General features: G+C 33.9%; 1 protein-coding gene and 1 non-coding gene across 2 annotated transcripts; both read left to right on the top strand.

Annotated features, from left to right (window-relative positions):
• The first annotated feature begins 9,352 nt into the window (after positions 1–9,352).
• Positions 9,353–9,424, top strand: TRNAE-UUC (transfer RNA glutamic acid (anticodon UUC)). The gene has a single exon. It is a non-coding gene; the product is annotated as a tRNA-Glu (tRNA).
• Positions 9,425–12,168: 2,744 nt separating this feature from the next.
• LOC125823886 (nitrile-specifier protein 5-like) lies at positions 12,169–14,505 on the top strand. The gene is made up of 2 exons (XM_049503249.1): positions 12,169–12,297; positions 13,483–14,505. Exons 1-2 carry the CDS (start codon positions 12,262–12,264, stop codon positions 14,422–14,424), a joined length of 978 nt encoding a protein of 325 aa, XP_049359206.1. The 5' UTR covers positions 12,169–12,261; the 3' UTR covers positions 14,425–14,505.
• Positions 14,506–22,505: the final 8,000 nt, after the last annotated feature.

Below are 22,505 nucleotides of genomic sequence, written 5' to 3'. Positions count from 1 at the left end.
ACACGGAGATGAATTAAAATATTTGGTCACGAATTAACTTTTGAGGCAGAGAGGTCTGTGACCTCTCCGCGACGCGAAGACAAACTTTATGAAATGGGGAGGCAGGTCCGCAACGCGGAGCAAGGTGCCAGATTCTCTCGACTTTTTCCTTCTTCATTTTCTAACCCCAATTCACCTAAACTCGGTTCGTTTTCTCAATTCCTCTTTAGATTTAGATACCCAGCACATGAACACAAGAGCCTACTCATAAACAACTGTAAAATTGACATGATTTCATCAAGAACTCAATAATCTCATCTAAACTCAAGAACTAAAGTCAATTTCAAGAACATCATACTTTCAACTTTCTAGAATGAACTTAACGCTGAAATTAACATGATTGGTGTGTGAGTGGACAAATCCAACACTATGGAAGCTTACATACCTGAAAGAACCATATTCTTGAAGAACTTGAAGGAAAATGTAAAAAGATGAACCCAAGCCTTAGTGTTTCTTGAATCCCTTGAGCGTAGAATTTTTGGAGTGGATGAGAGGGTTTGATTTAAGAAAACTAATTTTATACTCATTTAGGGCAATTTAGATGACCTCCTAAGAGTTTTTAGGACTAAAATACCCTTAAAGAAATAATTAAAACGAGCTCGGAGTCGAAATAATTTTTCACCAGGTAGTGAGGTCCGTATTAGCTCCGTAACGCAGAGCCATCGTGGAGCTGCTGCTGGGTTTGAGTGTCGTTAGTATTCGGAATTTAGCAAACTCGGTGGCGTTGGAAATAGGACTCGAGTCTTAGCTTAAAAAAATTCTGGGGTGTTACAAAATAAGGATAAGATTGAAATAAAAAAATATCATTATAGTCTACATAATTATGTAAAACACGATTCGAAGCAAAATAAAAAATAAATATAAAACTTTGTTTTGAAATAAAGGGAGTATGTAATGTAAGAAAGTGAAAAAAATTCAAAGAAGTTCTTAAAGTGATCAAAATTACTATAATATTTTGATTATCCAAATGTCACCTTCATGCCTATAAAATATAATTAGCTAGCTAATCTAACTATACTTAGCAATTTAAATTTAAAATATAATTTACGAATGCTCATTTTTATGTTTTAAACATTACAATTTCTATATTTTATCAAATTATTTTTATACATCTTATACAATCTATTTCAATTATCATATAATTACCGGTTAATTTAGTCTTTTTTATTATTATTATTGTCACATTATAAACTTTATGTTATTAAGTATTTTTTGAAGTATAAGTGAAGAAGTTTTCTTAAAAGTATATAATTTAAAAATCAATTCTCTGTATTCGATCATGTTTCACAAAATTGCATATTATATATATAAGTAAGTTGATTAGTACATATGTATTGCGTGTAAATTACACAAAATGATCAGTTTGTTTTTTTATTTTGTTTTCTAAACTCTACTTTTTAAATCTGCATACATCATATATAATTTCCGACATATAACTACAGTTATTTTCACTTTTTTATGGATGGACTATGTTCTTCTTTTTTTCTAAATAATCTTTTTAATGAGCTTTGTTTATCTTTAAGCTAGTTATATGACATTAATCAATTTATGTTTAAATCAAAAATGAAAAGTTACTTTTTCTTCCTTCATGTAACTGTGTATTTTGTTTGTTAGAAATTAGTTCAATGTGAATAATAGGATGAATTCAAATTCAAATTTAAATTTATTTAATTGAATTTGAACTAAAAACTCTTTTATATTCAAATAATATGAAAAGATTACTTTATACTTTTGATATAATATTTTAAGACCGCTCGTAGTGCGGCAAAGTTATCTAGTTTTACTATAAATTAAGGCTTCTTTTCTCATTCAAGGGATATGCATATATATGGAAACACATTTTACCAATAAGAAAAACACTCTTAATACTCTCTTAAAATAATAACTCATTCTAACACTTTGGAGTCTCTCTGGTGTTCTGGGCTGCTGTGTTCAAGGATTATATCGGTTTATGATTAAAAAAATTATTCCTCTTAACCGGTTAGTATTCGTTGCTAGCGTGTTATTCTTGCATTCACATATTATTTTTAAGTTTATAATGATAAAGAAAGCATCCAGGTTAGTTCTCTTTCTCCCTCTTTGTGATGTTTATTAATTCGTTGTTCCCATGGTATGTGTGTTTGAATGTTTGCTCCATGAATTAATAGGTATGTGTACGTGTTAAGTAAAATTGTTATCTATTCTTAGTATTACATGTTGGTGTCGCCCTATCTCCTATTGTTTAACAGGTTTTGAACAAAAGTTTGAGAGTCGAAGAGTCGCCATGAGAAGGGATATCGGATTGGAGCTTTTATTTTATTTCGATTTTTATCTTTGTTTTTATTGATTTTATTCGATTTTGTAATAATTTGTATAACTCTAACCCTCGATATATGAAATAACTTGGGGATCGTCTAAAGTGGGGAGGGGAATTACATGCTAACTTTTTTCTTTTACTTCATTTTACTATGTGTGATTGCTATAAATTTTGCCTATTTTCTTAAATCACTTGAAGCATGCAAACATATCAGAATATCTCTTAAATAATCTGCCTAAAATCAACCTTTGCCTGTTTGTAACTTTGTATTATGTTAAAATCAACCATTGTAATAAATATTTGTCTTATAATCTGAGTATTTACTTTATTTTGAAAGCCAGTCAAATTAGTTAGATTTGGACTCTATTCACCTTGTTAATAAGTTGGACCATAAGAAATTATCCAAGTGTTTTCTAATGAATCTAGTATGTTAGCAGTTGACAAATCAACCTTGATTATTTGAGCAGCATGTTTAGAACCTTTAATTAGCAATTTGTTTAGAAAGTGATCTTAAGCCATTTTCAGCATGTAATTAATTAGTTCATTTAATTAGACGTTAATGGTTGCTATATGTGAATAAATTTAGATCACTTAGAGTTCATGCTTATAGGATGTCAATCAAATCTTAATATATGTTTCAGATTAGAAATTATGTTTGGGATCTGATCTGTATTTTTAGCATGTTATTTAATTAGAGTTTGAACAATTACAATTCATTAATTAATCAGATCTTAATAATTTTGCATTTTTTACTTAGAAATCATGTGTAACATCTCGCAATTTAAAATAACTAGGAAGAAGCTAATAATTGGAAATAGTCATATTTGGAAAGAATGAAAATCAGGAAATTTTGTTAAGTTAGAATAAGTTGAATTTTGGTCAACTTCAAACGGCCATAACTTCTAGCTCAGGATGAGCTAGAGGTACTTCCAGATAGGGTAGGAAAGCTCTTGAAATGATCTTTCCAACACCGCTGAGTTTGCGCAATTCCGAATTCGTATGAGTGATTATTCCCTTTGGAAGTTGGGCTGTCGGAATAAGGAAAGTCCAATCTGGATTTTGAAAGGGTAGTTTGGTCTTTTCCTTGCCCAATTATTTTATTTTGTTTTTGGTAATTAATTGGTGTCTAAACTTATAGGATTCAGTTTACGCTTTTACGATATTGAGTTAGGGTTTTAGAAAAGAGAAAAGAAGAAGAGAAAGGACGAGAAGGAGCAAGAATCGTCAAGTTCTTGAAGCTAGGCTCGTGGATTTCGTCAAGGGGTGATCCCTACGAGGTATGTGAGTCTTTCATAGTGTTGGGTTCGTTCACTCACGCACCAATCATGTTTATTTCAGCGAAGTTTGTTCTAAAAAGTTGAAAGTTGATGAATTAATCTTGAATGTTGTTTTTGAAATTGGCCTTCGTTCTTGGGTTAGGTTGAGATTGAGGAGTTCCTTGAGGTTAAAATGTTGTTTCCTTGAGTTGTTTGAGTTAGATCTTGTGTATACATGTTGGGTATCTGAATCTAAAGAAGAATTGGGAAGAATAGTCAAGTTTGGGTGAATTGGGACTAGAAAACGAAAGAAGGAAAAAGTAGGGCAAATCTGGAGCCCTAGGCCGCGTTGTGAACCTGCCCCTCAGTTTCGAAAAATTCATCCTCGCGTCGCGGAGCGGTCATGGACCGTTCTGCCTCAAAAAGTATTTTTGCGACTAAAATTTAAATACCTCTCCGCGTCGCGAACCCATTCTCAGACAGTGAATTTTTTATCTTTTCTCATGATTAACTATCTAAAATCATTCCTAAACATCATGGGATCTTTCCTATCACAAAACACAATCCTTGAATCCATAATTCAATTCAAGGAAAGTCAAGAGAAGTTAAGAGTCAAGTCAAGAGGAGTTCATAAAGTTTTCCAAAAGTCTTGTACAAATGTTTTAACTTTATTTTAAGACTTAAGTTTTGAGTTCAGTAAAGAGTAAAGTTGAAGTTCATTTGTTCAAAAGTATATGGGGACTATATATTCCCAAAGAGTAAATATTTTCACATTTGAGCAAGAAAGGAAACTTTGATTTCCAAAAGAGCCTTTGAGCTAGTTTTCAGTAAAGAGTAAATGCTTTCACAATTAAGCAAGAGAGGAAACTGAGATTTCCAAGATAGCCTTTGAGCTAAGTTTTGAGCAATTATCTCAAACAACAGAAAGAAGTTATGTTTTAAAAACATAAAGATCTAGTATATTTTGGGAGTAGGATTGAGCATCGATATGGGGGAGAGTTCAGAGAACTTCGAGCCGCCATAAACCATGTAACCATCATGGGTAGAAAAAAGTCATACTTTTTAGATGATTCTGTAGTGCTTTTTAGCATCGACTAGTGGATCCACTTAGTAATTTGTTCTATACCCCCATCAAGGTATAGGACGGACCTGGCATCGTGAGGCAAAACGTTATATCATCACGATAGCTCTTAAGTGATGGTTGTCGGTTAGAGAAACTCCCACATCAGTATTTTGTATTTTTATATACATCAGAAATATTTGTATTTTCATATACAAACAGAGTTCATATTGAATCTTTGCATACATACAGAGTTATTATTATATTTCTAAATACACAGAGTTGAATACCATGTTTTAAAGCTTTTCTTTATACTGCATTTATATACCTTGCTTTATATTGAAATCAGTTCAGTTCAGTTCAGTTGAGTTGAGCCAGGTAAGTTCTTTAGTTCCTTTCAAGCTTATGTCTTGTTTTAGAATTCCCCTCGCATACTCGTGCATTCAATGTACTGATGCCATTTGGCCTGCATCGTATTATGATACAGACACAAATAACCAGGATCAACATCCAGCACATCGTTGATCCAGTTGAGCATTCAGAGTCAGTTGGTGAGCCTCCTTGCTTTCCGGAGGATCCTTTTGGTTATGTTTTGTTTTATTGCTTGCTTATTTCAGTTGTTAGGATGATCGAGGGTCTTGTCCCGACATCCCTCAGAGTTTAGAGGCTTCATAGACAGAGTTAGTGATGTTAGTTCATAAGTCTTTACTTTTACTTTTCAGTTAAGTTGAGACTTGAGTTGCCACTTTGGCAGTGAATGTTATTATAATACATTCTAAGTTATATTTTGAGCAATTCAATTTACTTGTTTTAAAAGTATTTTTTCTTGAGTAAAGTCTTCCGCTGAATAAGAAAGTCAGGACAAGGGTTCGCTTGGGGCAAACAATGGTTCTCGACTGCCAGCCACGTCCGAGGTGTAGGCTCGGGGCGTGACATCATGCCTATAGGATTTAACTAATGAGATTACATTAATCAGATTAATTAATTGGCTTGTTATAATCATGTCTAATAATTTCAAGTATGTTAAATAATTATTACATTTTGTCATGCATTTTCTTGCTACTGTTTTGTGACCTAATTATTTATTGTCACTTAAAGACAAAATCAATAAATTATTCTCTGCATACTATTTTAAAACTGCCCTATTAAGATATATTGCTAAATTAGGTCAACCGTTGTTTTTAACATGATGCCTGTATTACTATTGTTTGAAATGACCTGATTAAATTTTGGTCGAATTAATTAATTTCCGCATTAAATCAGCTACTTTGGCACTTAGAATAAAGGTATAATTTCTTCCATGTTTTAAAATCTGCCCTATTTAAATAAATTGCTAAATTAAGTCAAACTCTGCTTTTTAAAAATATTATGCCCGCATTATGATTGTTTTCGCAAACTTGCTGTCTTGATTAAGTTTTACTAATCAACAAAGTCTGCATTCTAAATAGTGTTTTGCCACTTAAGATCAGCTGATAAATCAGTGTCTGAATGCTATTTGAAACTGCCCTATTTCAAATCATTTATTAATTAAGTCAACCCTTGGCTTCTTATAATTTTTTGCCCGCTTCAATATGGTTATAATACTTGTTAATGTCTGGTATGTGCATACACTACGCATGAGACCTTTCACTTTACTTGTGTTAGAAAGTATGTTAATTTAAAATTTAGAGGCCACTATGAGATTTTATGTGTTAAATGTTGTCCAATGTGTTTTGCTTGGTGTCTAGAGAGCCTAATTAGGAGCCTATATTTTATTTTAGTCTAAAACATCCCTAGCTAGTAGTAGTCCAATGCCCTTGGACATTAAGCGGGGACGCTAGGCACCTTTTAGGACGCTATGCATGCAGAAGGTGGGGTAGGGGTAGTTAGGCCCTTTACGGAGATGATGACAATCGACTCAAGATTAAAACGACAAAACATTGGTTATTGTCTTTACGAATAATAAGCTGATGGCATAATAAGCTGAGAACTGATCCGTAAAGTATGTAATCTAGATTACATGGTCTCCCTTCCCTTTTCCCTTTTATTTTTTTCTAATTATAATTATTTGGGGTAGTTTAATAAAATAAAATTGTTTTTCTCCTATATATTTGTGTATATTTTGTCCCCTCGCTTGTCTCTTTACTAATTGCTTAATATTTGTTTCATTTATTATATCATCTAGCTCGCATGCTTAATTAAATAATAATTAAATGAAGTGACCTTAATTGATATATGTAACCCCCACATAAATTGCATGAGATACGGTCGGGATCCACAGTTGTGGACCTCGAGGGATGCTTAAAACCTTCCCCTCGAGATAATTTGAACCGTTACCCGTTCTCTAGTTCGTTGACACTTAAGTTAGATTTAGTTAGGTTAGATAGGTGCCCTAACGCGCCTTAACTCGTTAGGCGGCGACTCTTCAATCCAACCAAACCCAGAAGGGTTGTTAGGTCGTGCACCAAAATCCGTTTTGCGAAAAACGGGGTGTGACAGTTGGGTTGTGGGTCTAATCATGGTAGATATATTGGATTGGGTCCAATTTGGGTATATAGTATATTTTACACAAATCTCATAGTGTTAAGGGTTAATTACATATCTCATCTCTACTCTATTCCAAATTACAAAAAACCCTTAAATTTGGTGGAATTTGGATACATCCCAAAACGTCTTGCGTCCTAGTTTTGGATACATCCTTCAACGTCCTAATACATCACATCTTGATTTAGGATACATCACTCAACTTCTGGATACATCGTATAAAGTGATGTATCCGATTGATATATCACATAAAGTAAGGTCCTGATACATGCGTCTTGATACATTGCATAAATTGATGTATCCGACTGACACATCGCGTAAAGTAGAATTTTTGTAATTTTTTCAAATGGTAGAGAATTTTAGAGAATATAGTAAAATAAGTTGTGTATTTATGTAATTTTTCATATATATATAATTAACAAACTAAAAAAAATAAAGAAATTAAAATGAGTTACATCGATGGAGAGGTGTTTACTTCTATACAGAAGTAATTTTCTCCCACTCTCTTCTAATAACAACTAATTATATGCCATCCAACACATACTTTAATTAACTCATATTCTTTAGGGAAAAGGTATATATTTTTCCTTAAACTTGTTCTGAAAAGTCAGTTACACGTTTAAATTATTATGACAATCTATTACACATTTTTACTACTTAAAAGTGAATTAATTTACCCCCTAAAATTGATGTGGCAAATTTATTTTTTTTTTAAAAAAAAAATAGGCGTCAGATTTATTAAAGTAAAAAAAAATCAAAATTCAATTAGACCCCACCCCACTCTCCACATCTCTTCTTCTTCACAACCCATCCTCCTCTTCTTCTTCAACCCCACCCTCTTGATGAAACACATTTTTCTCCTCTTTCTTTTAAGCAAAAATCTCTCCTTCTTCGACTTTTTCTCAGCTTGCTTAGCAAATTACTTATCATCAATCTAAGTTTTGTGGGTTTTGATTTGTGTTTGTCAACAAAAGATTTCTTAATGTCATCGGCGGGACAAAATTTTGGGAGTTTCTTAGCCGCTGAAGCTATGGCGGGCTTTTTTGAGAGAACGGGAGAATCTTCCACTCCATAAATCAGCTCCATGTTTCGATTAGTGTTCTTGGCGGCCATTGTTAAAATTTTCATCTTATTATAATTTTTCTATGAAGAAAAAATATAATTATTAGGGAATTTTAATAATTAATTGGAGATTAATTAGTGTAAAATATAATTAACAAAAGAAAAGTGAATTAAAAATAAAAAGAATGTAATTTTTTTTAATTTCTGACATGCCGCTGACATGGCAGTGATGTGGCAGCGAGTGTAATGCACCACATATTGTGAGAGTGGTGTTAGACGTCTCAGGGGTAAATAAATTCACTTTTAAATAGCAAAGGTATGTAATAGATTGTCATAATAGTTTAAACATGTAACTGACTTTTCAGGACAAGTTTAAGAGGGAATCTATTTCTTTTCCCTATTCTTTAGAGTACATCGTATAACTCTTTAGCCACCAAAATTTAACAAATTTAAGAAATTAAATAAGGTAATATTTTCTCAGGGATTAGACTCTAATTTCTCTTCTATATTATTTCTCTGTTCTTTTTTTCATTCTCTTTGTCCATTATTAGACGTTGAAAAGGGAAAAATTAAAGTGGAATGCAACGATAAGAAAACACATGGAAGACAAAATCATTTTCTAAGTGTGTATTTTCTAGAACTCCAAGAAAATAAAGTGAAAATTTATCTATTTAGTTGAGGAGAACCTAACGTAAAGTTAACCAATTGTTCAAGAGGAGGATAAATTTTCTTAAAATATTTTAAGTTAAATCCAAGTTTACCATTAACTATTATCTATACTGAATAAATGAATTGCTAATTTTTTAGAATAGTAAATCAGAGGATCAAACGTGTAAGCAATCTTTTGGACCATCATACATGCCGACCATTGATGAACGAATCCAATTAATCAACGAAAGTTGATTACAAAAAATAAAAGCCTCAATATCGATCGAATGATAGTAGAAATTATAGCAAATACAAGTAAACGTAATCCTCCCCCCCCCCCCCCCCCCCGAAATAATAAAATATATTTACGTGGAGAAGAACATACTTACAAGCCGCAAATGTTTTGGATCTTAAGTGATAACTTGAAGAAGAGATAAAATCAAGCAATGCAGTTTGCTTGGCAAGAAATCCGTTATCGTCCAGCGGTTAGAATATCTGGCTTTCACCCAGGAGACCCGGGTTCGATTCCCGGTAACGGAACTTTTTGCATTTTTCTACTTTTTTCTTATTTCCAACCAATAACAACAATATTCAATGTGATCTTATAAATGATTTTTTTTTAAAAAGAAAATGTGTAACTTAAATAAAATAGTATAAAACAATAATCATGAAATGATTTTTCTCTGTTTTATTATCATTTTCCAAACTAGAAATTTTGTCAGAAGATTAGTTATTGTTTGGAAAAAATGAATTGAAATTATTACTAGAAAAAACGGTTTTAATATTTTGTCTCAATGGATAATTGGCATTTTGTTTTTCAAAATTCATTTAACTTTGTCAAGTTAATTTTTATGGTTATATTTTAGAATATAATTTTCTATACTTATTTAATGACATGACTGTGTCATGTAAATTTTTAGAAAATAAATGGGGCCTTATATATAATGCGTTTTGTACTTTGTGGTTTACGCCTATGAGCAAGGTAGGCATGATATAGCACAATATGAATTATGATTCGATAATTTTAAGTTTTGATTTTTGAAAATGCTATTCAATTACTATATAAAACTAACTCAGTATGATATAATATTTTTATGTTTAATTTTGATATTTTATGCTAAAGTAAATGGGTAACATAATTTGATCGACTTCAGCTTATATATAATAATAGAAAATTATGATTTCGACTTTTCAAGAAATGCCTTAATCATATCATACTAACACCGCATGTAGAAATATTTAAAATAAATTACAAGTAATTACATTCGTTAAACAATCTCTCAAAGAGGACATTTCAATCAAGGTAGAGAAATCAAAATTTCAATAATTAATTTTATATTAATAATATTTATATATTTTATAGTATAATAATAATATATATAATTTTCTGCATAACTACCTACTTCAATATAATATTTGATATTTCAATTTTTTTTTTATAAATATTAAATACCATATCAATTATCAAACTTTTATGAAATGCATTGCTTACTTTATAACATCTTCTGTGACGTCCACTTTTAAATTAAACTAATCCAAAAGATAATGTTATTATGCAATTAGATTACTCACAAACTTATCAACTCTGAATTTTTTTTTATCATTACACATGAAAAGGCTCCATTCATGCTCTTCATGGGAATCTATTAAGAAAATAATGTTTGATATATCAAGCTTATCATTTTATCCTTATTAATTGATAGGCTCTCAAACATATTTACTCACTATATTTTTCTAAGACATTAACTCAATGTTAATAAATTAAGGGTATAATAGGAAAACAAAAATCGTCTTTTTTTAATTTATCAAAAATAATAAATAAAAAAATAAATCACATTAAAAAATAAATAGAGACGGAGGGAGTATCATGCATGGTTTTATGAACTTAAATTCCAACAACCATAAAGGCATTCTTTCAATCCCAAAAGTTTTTTCTTCACCTAAAAAATGAATCAAGTAATATTTCTTTGTTCTAGATTTTTTTCTTTTTAATTCATTTTAAAAATTAGGGAAAAGGGTCTGATATACCCCTCAACTTTGTTATTTGGAGCTGATATGCCCCTCGTTATGAAATTGGCTCATATATATCCTTACCGTTATACAAATGGTTCACATATATCCCTACCGTTACAAAATGAGCTCACATATATCCTTCATTTAACGGGAGTGAAAAAATTAGTTTTAAATTTATATATTTAGCCTGTAATTTTTTTAAAAATCATTTCGGGGTATATATGGTCCTTCTAGCAAAGTTCAAGGTATATTTTAATCTTTTGCATACATAAATTATTTTTTTGACTTCTTTGATTATCATTATTTGAGTTTCCTATTCTTATTTTATTTTATTTTTACTCCTTAATGTAAGAAAAAAATTTAAAACAATTTATTTTGGCTATATTATAATTTAAAACTATTTTTTCAGCTATATTGTAATTTAGTAGTTTTTGTATTTGGAAAAAAATTGGGTCATCTATAATAAATTTTACAAGAATATTAGTGAAACATAAATAAATTTGACCATCAAAATAATAAATCTAAATTAGTCATTGAAACAAAAAAAATTCAAAAAAATATATGCTTGAGGAGGATTAAGTATATCCATATGGGATTATATTTTGTTTAAAAATATTATTAAAAAATTAAACTAAAATTATTTTTTTCACTTCCGTTAGAGAGAAGGGTATATATGAGCTATTTGTATAACAATAAAAGGTATATATGAGTCACTTTCATAACGAGGGGTATATCATGTCATTTTCCCTAAAAAGTATGATATTATTATATAATTAAAAATAATTCAAAATTTTAATTTTTTTACACTCAATAAAATGTTTTATAATCACACAAATATTTAATAGTTGTTTTAACCACAATTTTTTAAAAAAAATCATTTTTTCCTTAAACCTCACAATAAGTTAAACATGCTATAAAAGATATTTATCATATTTTTCTTAAATACTATAGTAAATCAAATATGTCATATAAATTGAGACGGAGAGAAAACAAAAACAAGTGTAGTGAAGTCAGAAAACTATAAAATACTTCTTTCTTTGTTTAATTTGTCTTTATCTCATTTTAACTTGTCATGAATTTTAGAAAAATAAAAAATAATTATATCATAAAATTTTAAATTAACAAATAAAATAGAAGAAGGCATTATCCACGCCCCTAGATTTAGAAGAAACAAAAAGAGGGGTTTTTGTAATTGTTATCCAATTGGAAGGGCAATTTTAGGAACAGATAAGTACTAAAACCCTGACATAAGGCAAATGAAAAGCCACTTTAAATTTCACACTTTGATGATTCAACAGAAAGAGGAAACAAAAAAAACAGCAGAATAGTAGAATTGCTTAGTGACAAGATTTTTTTTATAAGCCATGGCTGCAGTAGCAACACAAGGCAAATGGATCAAGGTTTTGGCTCTTTTCCCTATTAATTTCACCTATTGCATTCTTATTGAGTCTTCTTGTTGTAGTTAGTTCTTTTTTGTTTGTATGGATGGAACTAGAATTTTAATTTTATGAGTACTGAATTTTAGAATGATAAAGTCACTGAGTTTGGCTGAACCTGTATACGAGTTCTTAGTAGAGAATTGAGATAACATAACTTATGCTGGTAAATTGATAAAGGTTTAGTTGGTGATTTCTGCCTGAATGAAAAGGGGATAAGTTATGTGATTAAGAATGTACGGAGTAAAAGCACCTGAATTGTCCCAATTTATTCGTCATAGTTTGATTTGACACGGAGTTCTAAAACATAAAATTTTTTTTTGAAATAAGTGATAGTTATTTGTGTAGCTATAGATCAATTTATTAAAGTAAAATGGGCATTTGAGTTAAATTGTTATTAAATAGAGAAATGTATCATTCTTTTTTAAATTGACTAAAAAGGAAAGCGTACTAGCTTGACAACCTTTTGTTGAACTTGATTTATTCTAAACTCGATTAACGAACAAATAGGTGGTCATTTTGGTTTATATTTAAAAAAAAATTGGGGTAGGGGAAGTGGAAACGGGGGAGGAGATTGCAAGATGGGGAATCTAATTTTCACCAAGATCAACAAGGTGAAAGTTTGGGTTATAGGTAGTTAGCCAACTGAGCTACTAAGATAGTTTCAAGAAAGAATATTTCTTGTGTTCTTTCATATAGAACTAGTAATAGGATGTGATACAAGTATATACCTTGAAAAATGCTTATGTTATCGGGGATTAAGCTGTAGTCTAACCTATCTTGTGCAGAATTGATGTTAATTGATGCAGAATTGGTGGTCACTTTCATACATTAGCAATTGCACATTTAGGATTACCATAGTTTTGGTTTTTTTCAGAAATGTAGTTCTCTGCCTTAATTATGAATTGTTTCTCTTGATGGTTTCTACTAGATAAAGTAGCTATTTCTTGGTTGTTTCAGTAACCCTTTTGTAGTCTTTATACTTTCAAGTTGATGTCATGATATTGCTACATAGACTTAGAATGGTGTTTGTTTCATTCTCGTAAACGGGATAATATTTCAATTTTACTTCAAGTTCCTAGGCTGTGGAAGCGTGTGACCAATTTTAAACTTGTTGGATTCTTATTTACATTGACCCTCCAAATGCAGCTGGAGGAAAAAGGCGCCGGACCTGGGGCAAGAAGCTCACATGCCATCACTATTGTGGGGCATAAGGTCTATTCCTTCGGGGGTGAGTTCACACCTCGTGTCCCTGTTGACAACAAATTGTACGTGTTTGATCTCAATAGCCAAGAATGGTCCGTGGCTGATGCTGCTGGGGATGTCCCTCCACCTCGTGTAGGTGTCACTATGGCCACTGTAGGGGAGACTATCTATGTCTTTGGTGGCAGAGATGCTGAACATAAGGAGCTTAACGAGCTTTATTCTTTTGACACAGCTACAAACAAATGGACCTTATTGTCTTGTGGTAATGATGGCCCTCCTCACCGGAGCTACCACTCGATGACTTCTGATGAAAAGAGGATCTATGTATTTGGTGGTTGCGGAAATGATGGAAGGCTAAGTGATCTTTGGGGTTATGACGTTGTTGATAAGAAATGGATCAAATATCCTGTACCGGGGGAAAATTGTAAACCAAGAGGTGGACCTGGTTTGACAGTGGTCCTAGGCAAAATATGGGTTGTCTACGGATTTTCTGGTGATGAGCTTGATGATGTGCATTACTTTGATACAATTGAAGAAAAGTGGATGCAAGTTGAGACAAATGGTGAAAAACCTACTGCTAGGAGTGTATTTTCAACAGTTGGGATTGGGAAATACATTTTTATCTATGGTGGTGAAATAGACCCTAGTGACTTAGGTCACTTAGGTGCTGGGAAATTTTCGGGTGATGTCCATGCACTCAACACAGACACACTAGTTTGGAAACGGTGGATGGATTCCGGTGACCATCCAGGGCCACGAGGGTGGTGCGCCTTTGCTAGTGGATGGCGAGATGGCCAAGAGGGGCTGCTGGTTTATGGTGGCAATACACCAAGCAATGATAGGCTTGGTGACATTTTCTTTTTCACTCCTCTGGTGGAGATTTGAGTGCTGGAAATGACATGTTTTCAATGTTGTAAGAAAAAATAATCTGTAAGGTGAAATTTGAGTTTTTAGCCTTGTATTGGATAAGGGTGGAAAATATGTTCAGTGACTGTTTATTGATATTTTTGTAAAGGTTTGTTCAATTTGTTAAACCAGGGTATGTGTTGTTGAAATTCTTGGTTTGGATCACTAATTTTCTCTATTCAAATTTAGGCATAAATACATAAATATGTTCTTTCACTTGACTTCAACTCACATTTATGCTCTCCAACTTAGATGTGCATAAGTAGACACTTAAATTTATATAAAGTTAAACAAATAGACACACACATCCTACGTAGCATCCAACATGGAAATTTGTGTCCTACCATGTATTATGCCACATAGGATTATGCGTCTAATTGTTCAACTTTATACAAATTTAAGTATCTACTTGCTCACACTCAAAATTGAAGCGTATAAATGTGAAACTAGACCAAGTGAAATGACACGTTTTATTTTTTTTATTTTTTTTAAAAAACATTTATATATTATATCTTAAATTTACTCAACTTTAGTACATTAAAATAAACTCAACATTTCATTTTATGGTTTAAGTTTTATTTACCTAGTAAGGCCTTAATGGGTACTCCTACATAATTCAAATAAGGGAATAAATTCAGTCTTTAAGAAACATTTATTAAATATGTAACATATTGCAAATTGAAAGAACTAGAAAGAGCTAGAATTAGAAAGAGTGATTTCTGGAAATAAAAAAAAAATCTGAAAAAATTGGTTAAGTTTGAGTTTTTGATCAACTTCAAACGACCATAACTCCTAGTTCAGGATGAGTTAGGTTTTTTTTCAGATATCGTAGGAAAGATCTTGAAATAATCTTTCCAACGCCGCTAAGTTTGCGCGATTCCGAGTTCATATGAGTTAGTTATGCCCATTGGAAGTTGGGTTGTTCAAATAAGGAAAGTCCAATCCGGATTTTAGAAGGGCATTATGGTCTTGTCACCACCCAATTAATTAATTTCGTTTTTGGTAATTAAGTTGGGGTCTAAACTGATTGGATTCAGTTTACGCTTTTGAGAAACAAGTTAGGGTTTTGAGAGAAGAGAAAAGAAGAGGAGAAAAGAGGAGAAGGAGCCAGGAATAGTTGAGTTCTTGAAGCTAGGCTCGTGGATTTCGTCAAAGGGTGATCCCTACGAGGTATGTGAGTCTTTCATAGCGTTGGGTTCGTTCACCCATGCGCCAATCATGTTTATTTCAGCGAAGTTTGTTCTAGAAAGTTGAAAGTTGATGAATCTTGAATCGTGTTCTTGAAATTGACCTTCGTTCTTGAGTTGGGTTGAGATTGAGGAGTTCCTTGAGGTTAAAATGTTGTTTCCTTGAGTTGTTTGAGTTAGATTCTTGTGTATAAATGTTGGGTATCTAAATCTGAAGAAAAATTGAGAAGAATAGTCAAGTTTGGGTGAATTGGGACCGGAAAACGAAAGAAGGAAAAAATCGGGAAAATCTGGTGCCCCAGGCCGCGTCGTGGAGCTGTCCCTCAGTTTCGACAATTTCATCCTCGTGTCGCGGAGCGGTCACGGACCTCTCTTCCTCAAAAAAGTATTTTCGCGACCAAAATTTGAATACACCTTCGCGTCGCGGACTATTTTCCAAGCAGTGATTTCTTGATCTTTTCTCATGTTTAACTATCTAAAAAAACTCTAAACATCATGAGATCTTTCCTATCACTCACAATCCTTGAATCCATAATTCAATTCAAGGAAAGTTAAGAGTCAAGTCAAGAGCAGTTAAGAGTCAAGTCAAGAGAAGTTAAGAGTCAAGTCAAGAGAAGTAAGAGTCAAGCCAAGAGAAGTCAAGAGTTAAGTTAAGAGAAGTTCATAAAGTTTTCCAAAAAGTCTTTTACAAATGTTTTAACTTTGTTTTAAGACTTGAGTTTTGAGTTGAGTAAAGAGTAAGGTTTGAAGTTCATTTCTTCAAAAGAGTATATCGGGATTATGTATTCCCAAAAAGTAAATGTTTTCACATTTAAAGAAGAAAGGAAGCATTGATTTCCAAAAGAGCTTCTGAGCTAGTTTTCAGTAAAGAGTTAGAGTAAAGTTCATTCTTCAAAGATATTATGGGAACTAAGTATTCCCCAGAGTTAAAATGTTTTCACATTTGAGCAAGAAAGGAAACTGATATTTCCAAGAGAACTTTTAAGCTAAGTTTTTGAGTAATTATCTCAAACCAAAGAAAGAGTTTTGTTTTTACAAACATATGAGCTAAGTATATTTTGGGAGTCGTATTGAGCACCGATAAGCGGACGAGTTTGAGTTCAGATAACTCACATCTCCATAAACCATGTAACCATCATGGGTAGTAAAATATCATACTTTCTAGATGACTCCTTAAGATGCTTTTAGCATAGACTAGTGGATCCACTTAGTTAAGACGTTCTATATGACGGCAAAGTATAGGACAGTTCTGGCAGCGTGGGCAAGATGTTGTATCACCACTTAGGCTCATAGTGGTGGTTGTTGGTTAGAGAAACTCCCACAAAAATTATATTACTTTATTATATGAGTAAAGTTGAGTTTGTTATTGCATTTTCTTTAACGAACTAAGTTGTTTTCCATTGTTTTACAAGCTTTCTATATATTGCATATGTTTATGGCTTTATATTGAGTCAAGTTATTCAGGAGTTGAGTAAAGAGAATGGAAGTGTTTCTTTCCGATTCTTTTGAAGCCTATGTTGTGTTTAGCTTTCCAACTCGCATACTCGTACATTCAATGTAATGATGCCAGTTGGCCTGCATCTTCTTATGATGTAGACGCAGGTAACTAGGATCATCACCCAGCGCCTCATTGACCCAGTTGAGCAATTAGAGTCAGTTGGTGAGCCTCCTTGCATTCCAGAGGACTCCTTTTACTGTGCTTTCAGTATATCATTGTTACTATGATTGGGGGTCTTGTCCCGTCATCCCTCTTTGTTTAAGAGGCTTCATAGAAAGTCAGACAGTTAGTAATTCAGTTGTCTTTACATTATCATTTCATATGTTAAGACTTGAGTTACCATTTTGGCCAAGTTGAATGCTGACTTTTAAATATTCTAAGTTATTTTATTTAACAATTGAGTAAGTGCATTTGATCATTGCAATAATGCTTAGAGTCTTTCGCTGAGTAAGTAAGCTAGGCCAAGGGTTCGCTTGGGGCCAACAATGGTTCTCGAGTGCTAGCCACGTCCAGGGTGTAGGCTCGGGGAGTGATAAACTTGGTTTCATAGCACATAGTTCAATAGTCCTAGGGAGTCTATGAAGCTGTGTCTGTAGAGTCCTAGTTATCAGTGTGAAGCGCGCCACATCTATAATTAGGAGGCTGCAACATTTAGGAATTCCTTCATTCATACTCACTTCGTGTGATAGAGTTTATCTCTATAAAAGTGTTTTCTAACTCGTGCTTACGCACAACCGATTTTGAGCTGGCCTATGGTTGAGAGTGCCTTCATGAGGCATTTCTTTCCCCGTGAGCTAAGAGAAGCAAAGAGATAGTTGTTGACATGAGGAGCGGGATGAGTTTATTCGTAGTTGGGTTGACTCACCTGTCAAGTAAGGAAAGTAAGACAACCATTCTAATAGGTTACATGGGGATATCAAGGCTGATGATCCATGTGCAACAAGTTGAGAAGGACCAACTAAAGGATATTGAAGAGTTTAAGAATAAGAGGGCTAAGACATCAGGGAATGAATCCGGGCAACAAATGAGTAATGTGAACCAGTCTTTTTTCCAACATAAGCAGAAAGGACTTGCTTCATTATCTGCTAGTGCACCTGCACCCAGAAACAAATGTGAGTACAATAGTCAGAATTCTTAGAACTTCAGAGCTGGACCTGTGCATTCACAAGGTAGTAAGGCACAAGGGGGTACTAAGACTCCTGTATGTGCTAAGTGTGGTAGAAGCCACTCAGGGGTGTGTCGTGATAGCTGCACTAGTTGCTTCAAGTGTGGCCAGAACGGTCATTTTATGAGAGAGTGTCCTAAGAGCAGACAGAGTAATGGTAATGAAGGCAATAGAGCCCAGTATTCTTCAATTGCTCCACCAGATAGAGCTGCATCTAGAAGAGCTACTTCAAGGGCAGGCGAAGAAGGAAACCGTCTTTATGCTATCGCTAGTCGCCGAGAGCAAGAGGATTCACCAGATGTTGTCACTGGTATGATCCAAGTCTTCAATTTTGATGTTCTTCCTTAGCAACTTCTTGAGCCTTCCGTGTTTCTACACCTGATAATGAGTCTATTCTAGCAGAAAGAGTCTATAGTGATTGTTCTATTTTCGTTAATCACAAGAGTACCATGGTAGATTTAGTTGAGTTAGACATGGTATTTTTTTTTATGTCATTCTAGGTATGGACTGGCTTCATGCCTGTTATGATCAATAGATTGTAGAACTCGAGTAGTCAAGTTCCAGTTTCCAGTGAACCAATTATAGAGTTGAAGAGCAGTTCAACAGTGCCTAAGGGTCATTTTATTTCGTACCTTAAGGCGAGAAAGTTAGTTTCCAAGGGGTGTGTCTATCACTTAGTCCGAGTTAATGACTCTAGGTTTGAGATACCTCCTATTCAGTCAGTTTCAGTAGTAAAAAAAGTTTCCAGAAGTCTTTCCAGATGATTTTCCCGGAGTCCCTCCTGAGAGAGAAATAAACTTTGGTATAGATACTATTGATGATACTCGTCCTATCTATATTCCGTCATATAGCATGGCACCAGCAGAGTTGAAAGCGTTAAAAGAGCATTTGAAAGATCTTTTATAGAAAGGCTTCATTCGACCAAGTATCTCACCTTGGGGTGTTATGGTCCCATTTGGGAGAAAGAAAGATGGTTCCCTTAGGATGTGTATAGATTTCCGTCAGTTGAACAAGGTTACCATCAAGAATAAGTATCCTCTTCCGGAAATTGATGATCTTTTCGATCAAGCTTCAGGGTGTTTCGTGTTTCTCAAAGATAGACCTCAGATCAAGTTACCACCAGTTGAAAGTAAGGGAATGTGATATTCCAAAGACAGCATTCATGACTAGTTATGATAATTATGAGTTCTTAGTTATGTCATTTGGTTAGACCAATGCGCTTGCAGCATTCATGGACCTTATGAATAGAGTATTAAAAGCCTTATTTAGATATGTTTGTTATCGTTTTCATTGATGACATACTAATCTATTCGAGGAATGAGGAAGATCATGCTAGTCATCTCAGAATAGTTCTCCAGACTTTAAAAGATAGCGAGTTGTATGCCAAGTTCTCTAAGTGTGAGTTTTTGTCTTGAGCCTCTGGCATTCTTAGGCCACATTGTGTCTGGAGAAGGAATTAAAGTTGATACTCAGAAGATAGAGGTAGTGCAGAATTAGCCTAGACCCACATCTCCAACTAATATTAGGAGTTTCTTGGGGTTGACTGGATATTATACAAGGTTTGTCGAGGGATTTCTATCTATATCATCTCCTTTGACCAAGTTGACTCAGAAAATAGTAAAGCTTCAATGGTCTGAAGCTTGTGAGAAAAGCTTTCCGGAATTCAAGAAGAGGTTGACTACTTCCCCAGTATTGACCTTACCAGAAGGCACACAAGGTTTTGTTGTCTATTGTGATGCGTCTAGAGTTGGTTTAGGTTGTGTGTTAATGCATAATGGTAAAGTTATAGCTTATGTCTCAAGACAGTTGAAAGTTCATGAGAAGAATTACCCAACCATGATCTAGAATTGGCTGTCGTAGTATTTTGCTTTAAAATATGGTGTCATTATTTTTATGGTGTTCATGTGGATGTGTTCACCGATAACAAGAGTCTTTAGTATGTGTTTAGTCAGAAAGAGCTTAACCTCAGACATATAAGTTGGTTAGAGTTACTCAAGGATTATGACAGAAATATTCTTTATCACCCAGGCAAGGCTAATGTTGTTGCTGATGCCTTGAGTAGATTATCTATGGGTAGTACCGCCTATTTTGAGGAAGATAAGAAAGAGTTCGCAAAAGAGGTGCATAGACTTGCACGACTAGGAGTTCGACTAATGGATTCCACAGAAAGAGGAGTAGTGGTGATGAATGGGGCTGAATCATCATTAGTGTCAGAAGAAAAAAGATAAGCAAAACCAAGATCCTCTATTACTTGAATTAAAGGCAAGTGTTCATAAGCAAAAAGTGATGGCTTTTGAACAAGGGGGAGATAGTGTTTTGAGGTATCAAGGTGGATTGTGTGATTGATTTCAAGGGTAATTAGGATGATCACCTACCTCTCATTGAGTTGCTTACAACAATAGTTACCATTCTAGCATCCAGATGACTCCTTACGAAGCTCATTAGGAGAGAAGATGCAGATCTTTTATTGGATGGTTTGAAATTGGTGAAGCAGGGTTGATAGGACCACACTTAGTTCAATAAGCTATGGAAAAAGTGAAAGTTATTCAAGAGAGATTGAGAACAGCGCAGAGTCGTCAGAAATCCTACACTGATGTTAGGAGAAGGGAGTTAGAGTTTAAAGTACATGATCGGGTATACTTTAAAGTATCACCCATGAAAGGTGTTATGTGATTTGGTAAGAAGGGGAAGCTTAGTCCCCAGTATATTGGCCCTTACAGAATATTGAAAAGGGTAGGTAATATAGCTTATGAGTTGGAGCTACCCTAAGAGTTAGTCGCGGTTCATCCGGTTTTCACATCTCCATGTTGAAGAAGTGCATGAACGATCCTTCATTGATCATACAAACTGAAGATATTGGGATCAAGGATAGCTTATCTTATGAAGAGATTCTGGTCCAGATTCTAGATCTCCAAGTCCGCAAGTTGAGGACTAATGAAGTAGCATCAATCAAAGTTCTTTGGAGGAACCAATTTTTTGGGGAAGCTACTTGGGAAACTTAAGAAGATATGAAGAAGAGGTATCCACATCTCTTTGAAACCGGAGAAATTCCAGACCAAGGTACTAATTCTCTTCTTAGTACTCTTTAATTTATGAGAATGCATGTTGTATTTGCATTGCTTGTTGGGTGTTTGAGCTGAATGTTTGATGTTACACCCTTAGCCTAGAAAGAGTATTCTCATTCGGGGACGAATGTTCCCAAGGGGGAGATATTGTAACATCTCATAAATTGAAAGAACTAGAAAGAGCTAGATTTAGAAAGAGTGATTTTTGGAAATAATAAAAAAATTTGGAAAATTGGTTCCGTTAGGTTAAGTTTGAGTTTTTGGTGAACTTCAAACGACCATAACTCCTAGCTCAAAATGAGTTGGGTGTGTTTCCAGATATCAAAGGAAATATCTTGGAATAATCTTTCCAACACCGCCGAGTTTGCGTGATTCCGAGTTCATATGAGTTAGTTATGCCCATTGGAAGTTGGGTTATTCAAATAAGGAAAGTCCAATTCGGATTTTAGAAGGGCAATATGATCTTTTCACCACCCAATTAATTAATTTCATTTTTGGTAATTAAGTTGGGGTCTAAATTGATTGGATTCAATTTACGCTTTTGAGAAACAAGTGAGGGTTTTGAGAAAGAGAAAAGAAGAGGAAAAAAGAGGAGAAGGAGCAAGGAATCGTCAAGTTCTTGAAGCTAGGCTCGTGGATTTCGTCAAGAGGTGATCCCTACGAGGTATGTGACTCTTTCATAGAGTTGGGTTCGTTCACCCACGCGCCAATCATGTTTATTTCCGCGAAATTTGTTCTAGAAAGTTGAAAGTTGATGAATCTTGAATGGTGTTCTTGAAATTGGCCTTCGTTCTTGAGTTAGGTTGAGATTGAGGAGTTCATTGAGGTTAAAATGTTGTTTCCTTGAGTTGTTTGAGTTAGATTCTTGTGTATACATGCTGGGTATCTGAATCTAAAGAAAAATTGAGAAGAATGGTTGAGTTTGGGTGAATTGGGACTGGAAAACTAAAGAAGGAAAAAGTCGGGCAAATCTGGTACCCCAGGCCGCATCGCGGACCTCCCCCTCAGTTTTGAAAATTTCATCCTCACGTAGCAGAACGGTCACGGACCTCTCTGCCTCAAAAAAGTATTTTCGCGACAAAAATTTGAATACACCTCCGCGTCGCAGACTAGTTTCCTGACAGTGATTTCTTGATCTTTTCTCA

The sequence above is a fragment of the Solanum verrucosum genome, unplaced genomic scaffold, assembly GCF_900185275.1.
Source record: "Solanum verrucosum unplaced genomic scaffold, falcon-dt-bn FXZP01000056.1, whole genome shotgun sequence".
In the NCBI taxonomy this organism is placed as follows: Eukaryota; Viridiplantae; Streptophyta; class Magnoliopsida; order Solanales; family Solanaceae; genus Solanum; species Solanum verrucosum.
This window is presented reverse-complemented; position numbering and strand designations above follow the sequence as displayed.

Excerpts from the sequence above, each read along its gene's own strand:
- LOC125823886 (XM_049503249.1), top strand. The coding sequence starts at position 12,262 with ATGGCTGCAGTAGCAACACAAGGCAAATGGATCAAG. Across the intron at positions 12,298-13,482 it reads CACAAGGCAAATGGATCAAG|CTGGAGGAAAAAGGCGCCGG; the intron begins GTTTTGGCTCTT and ends CTCCAAATGCAG.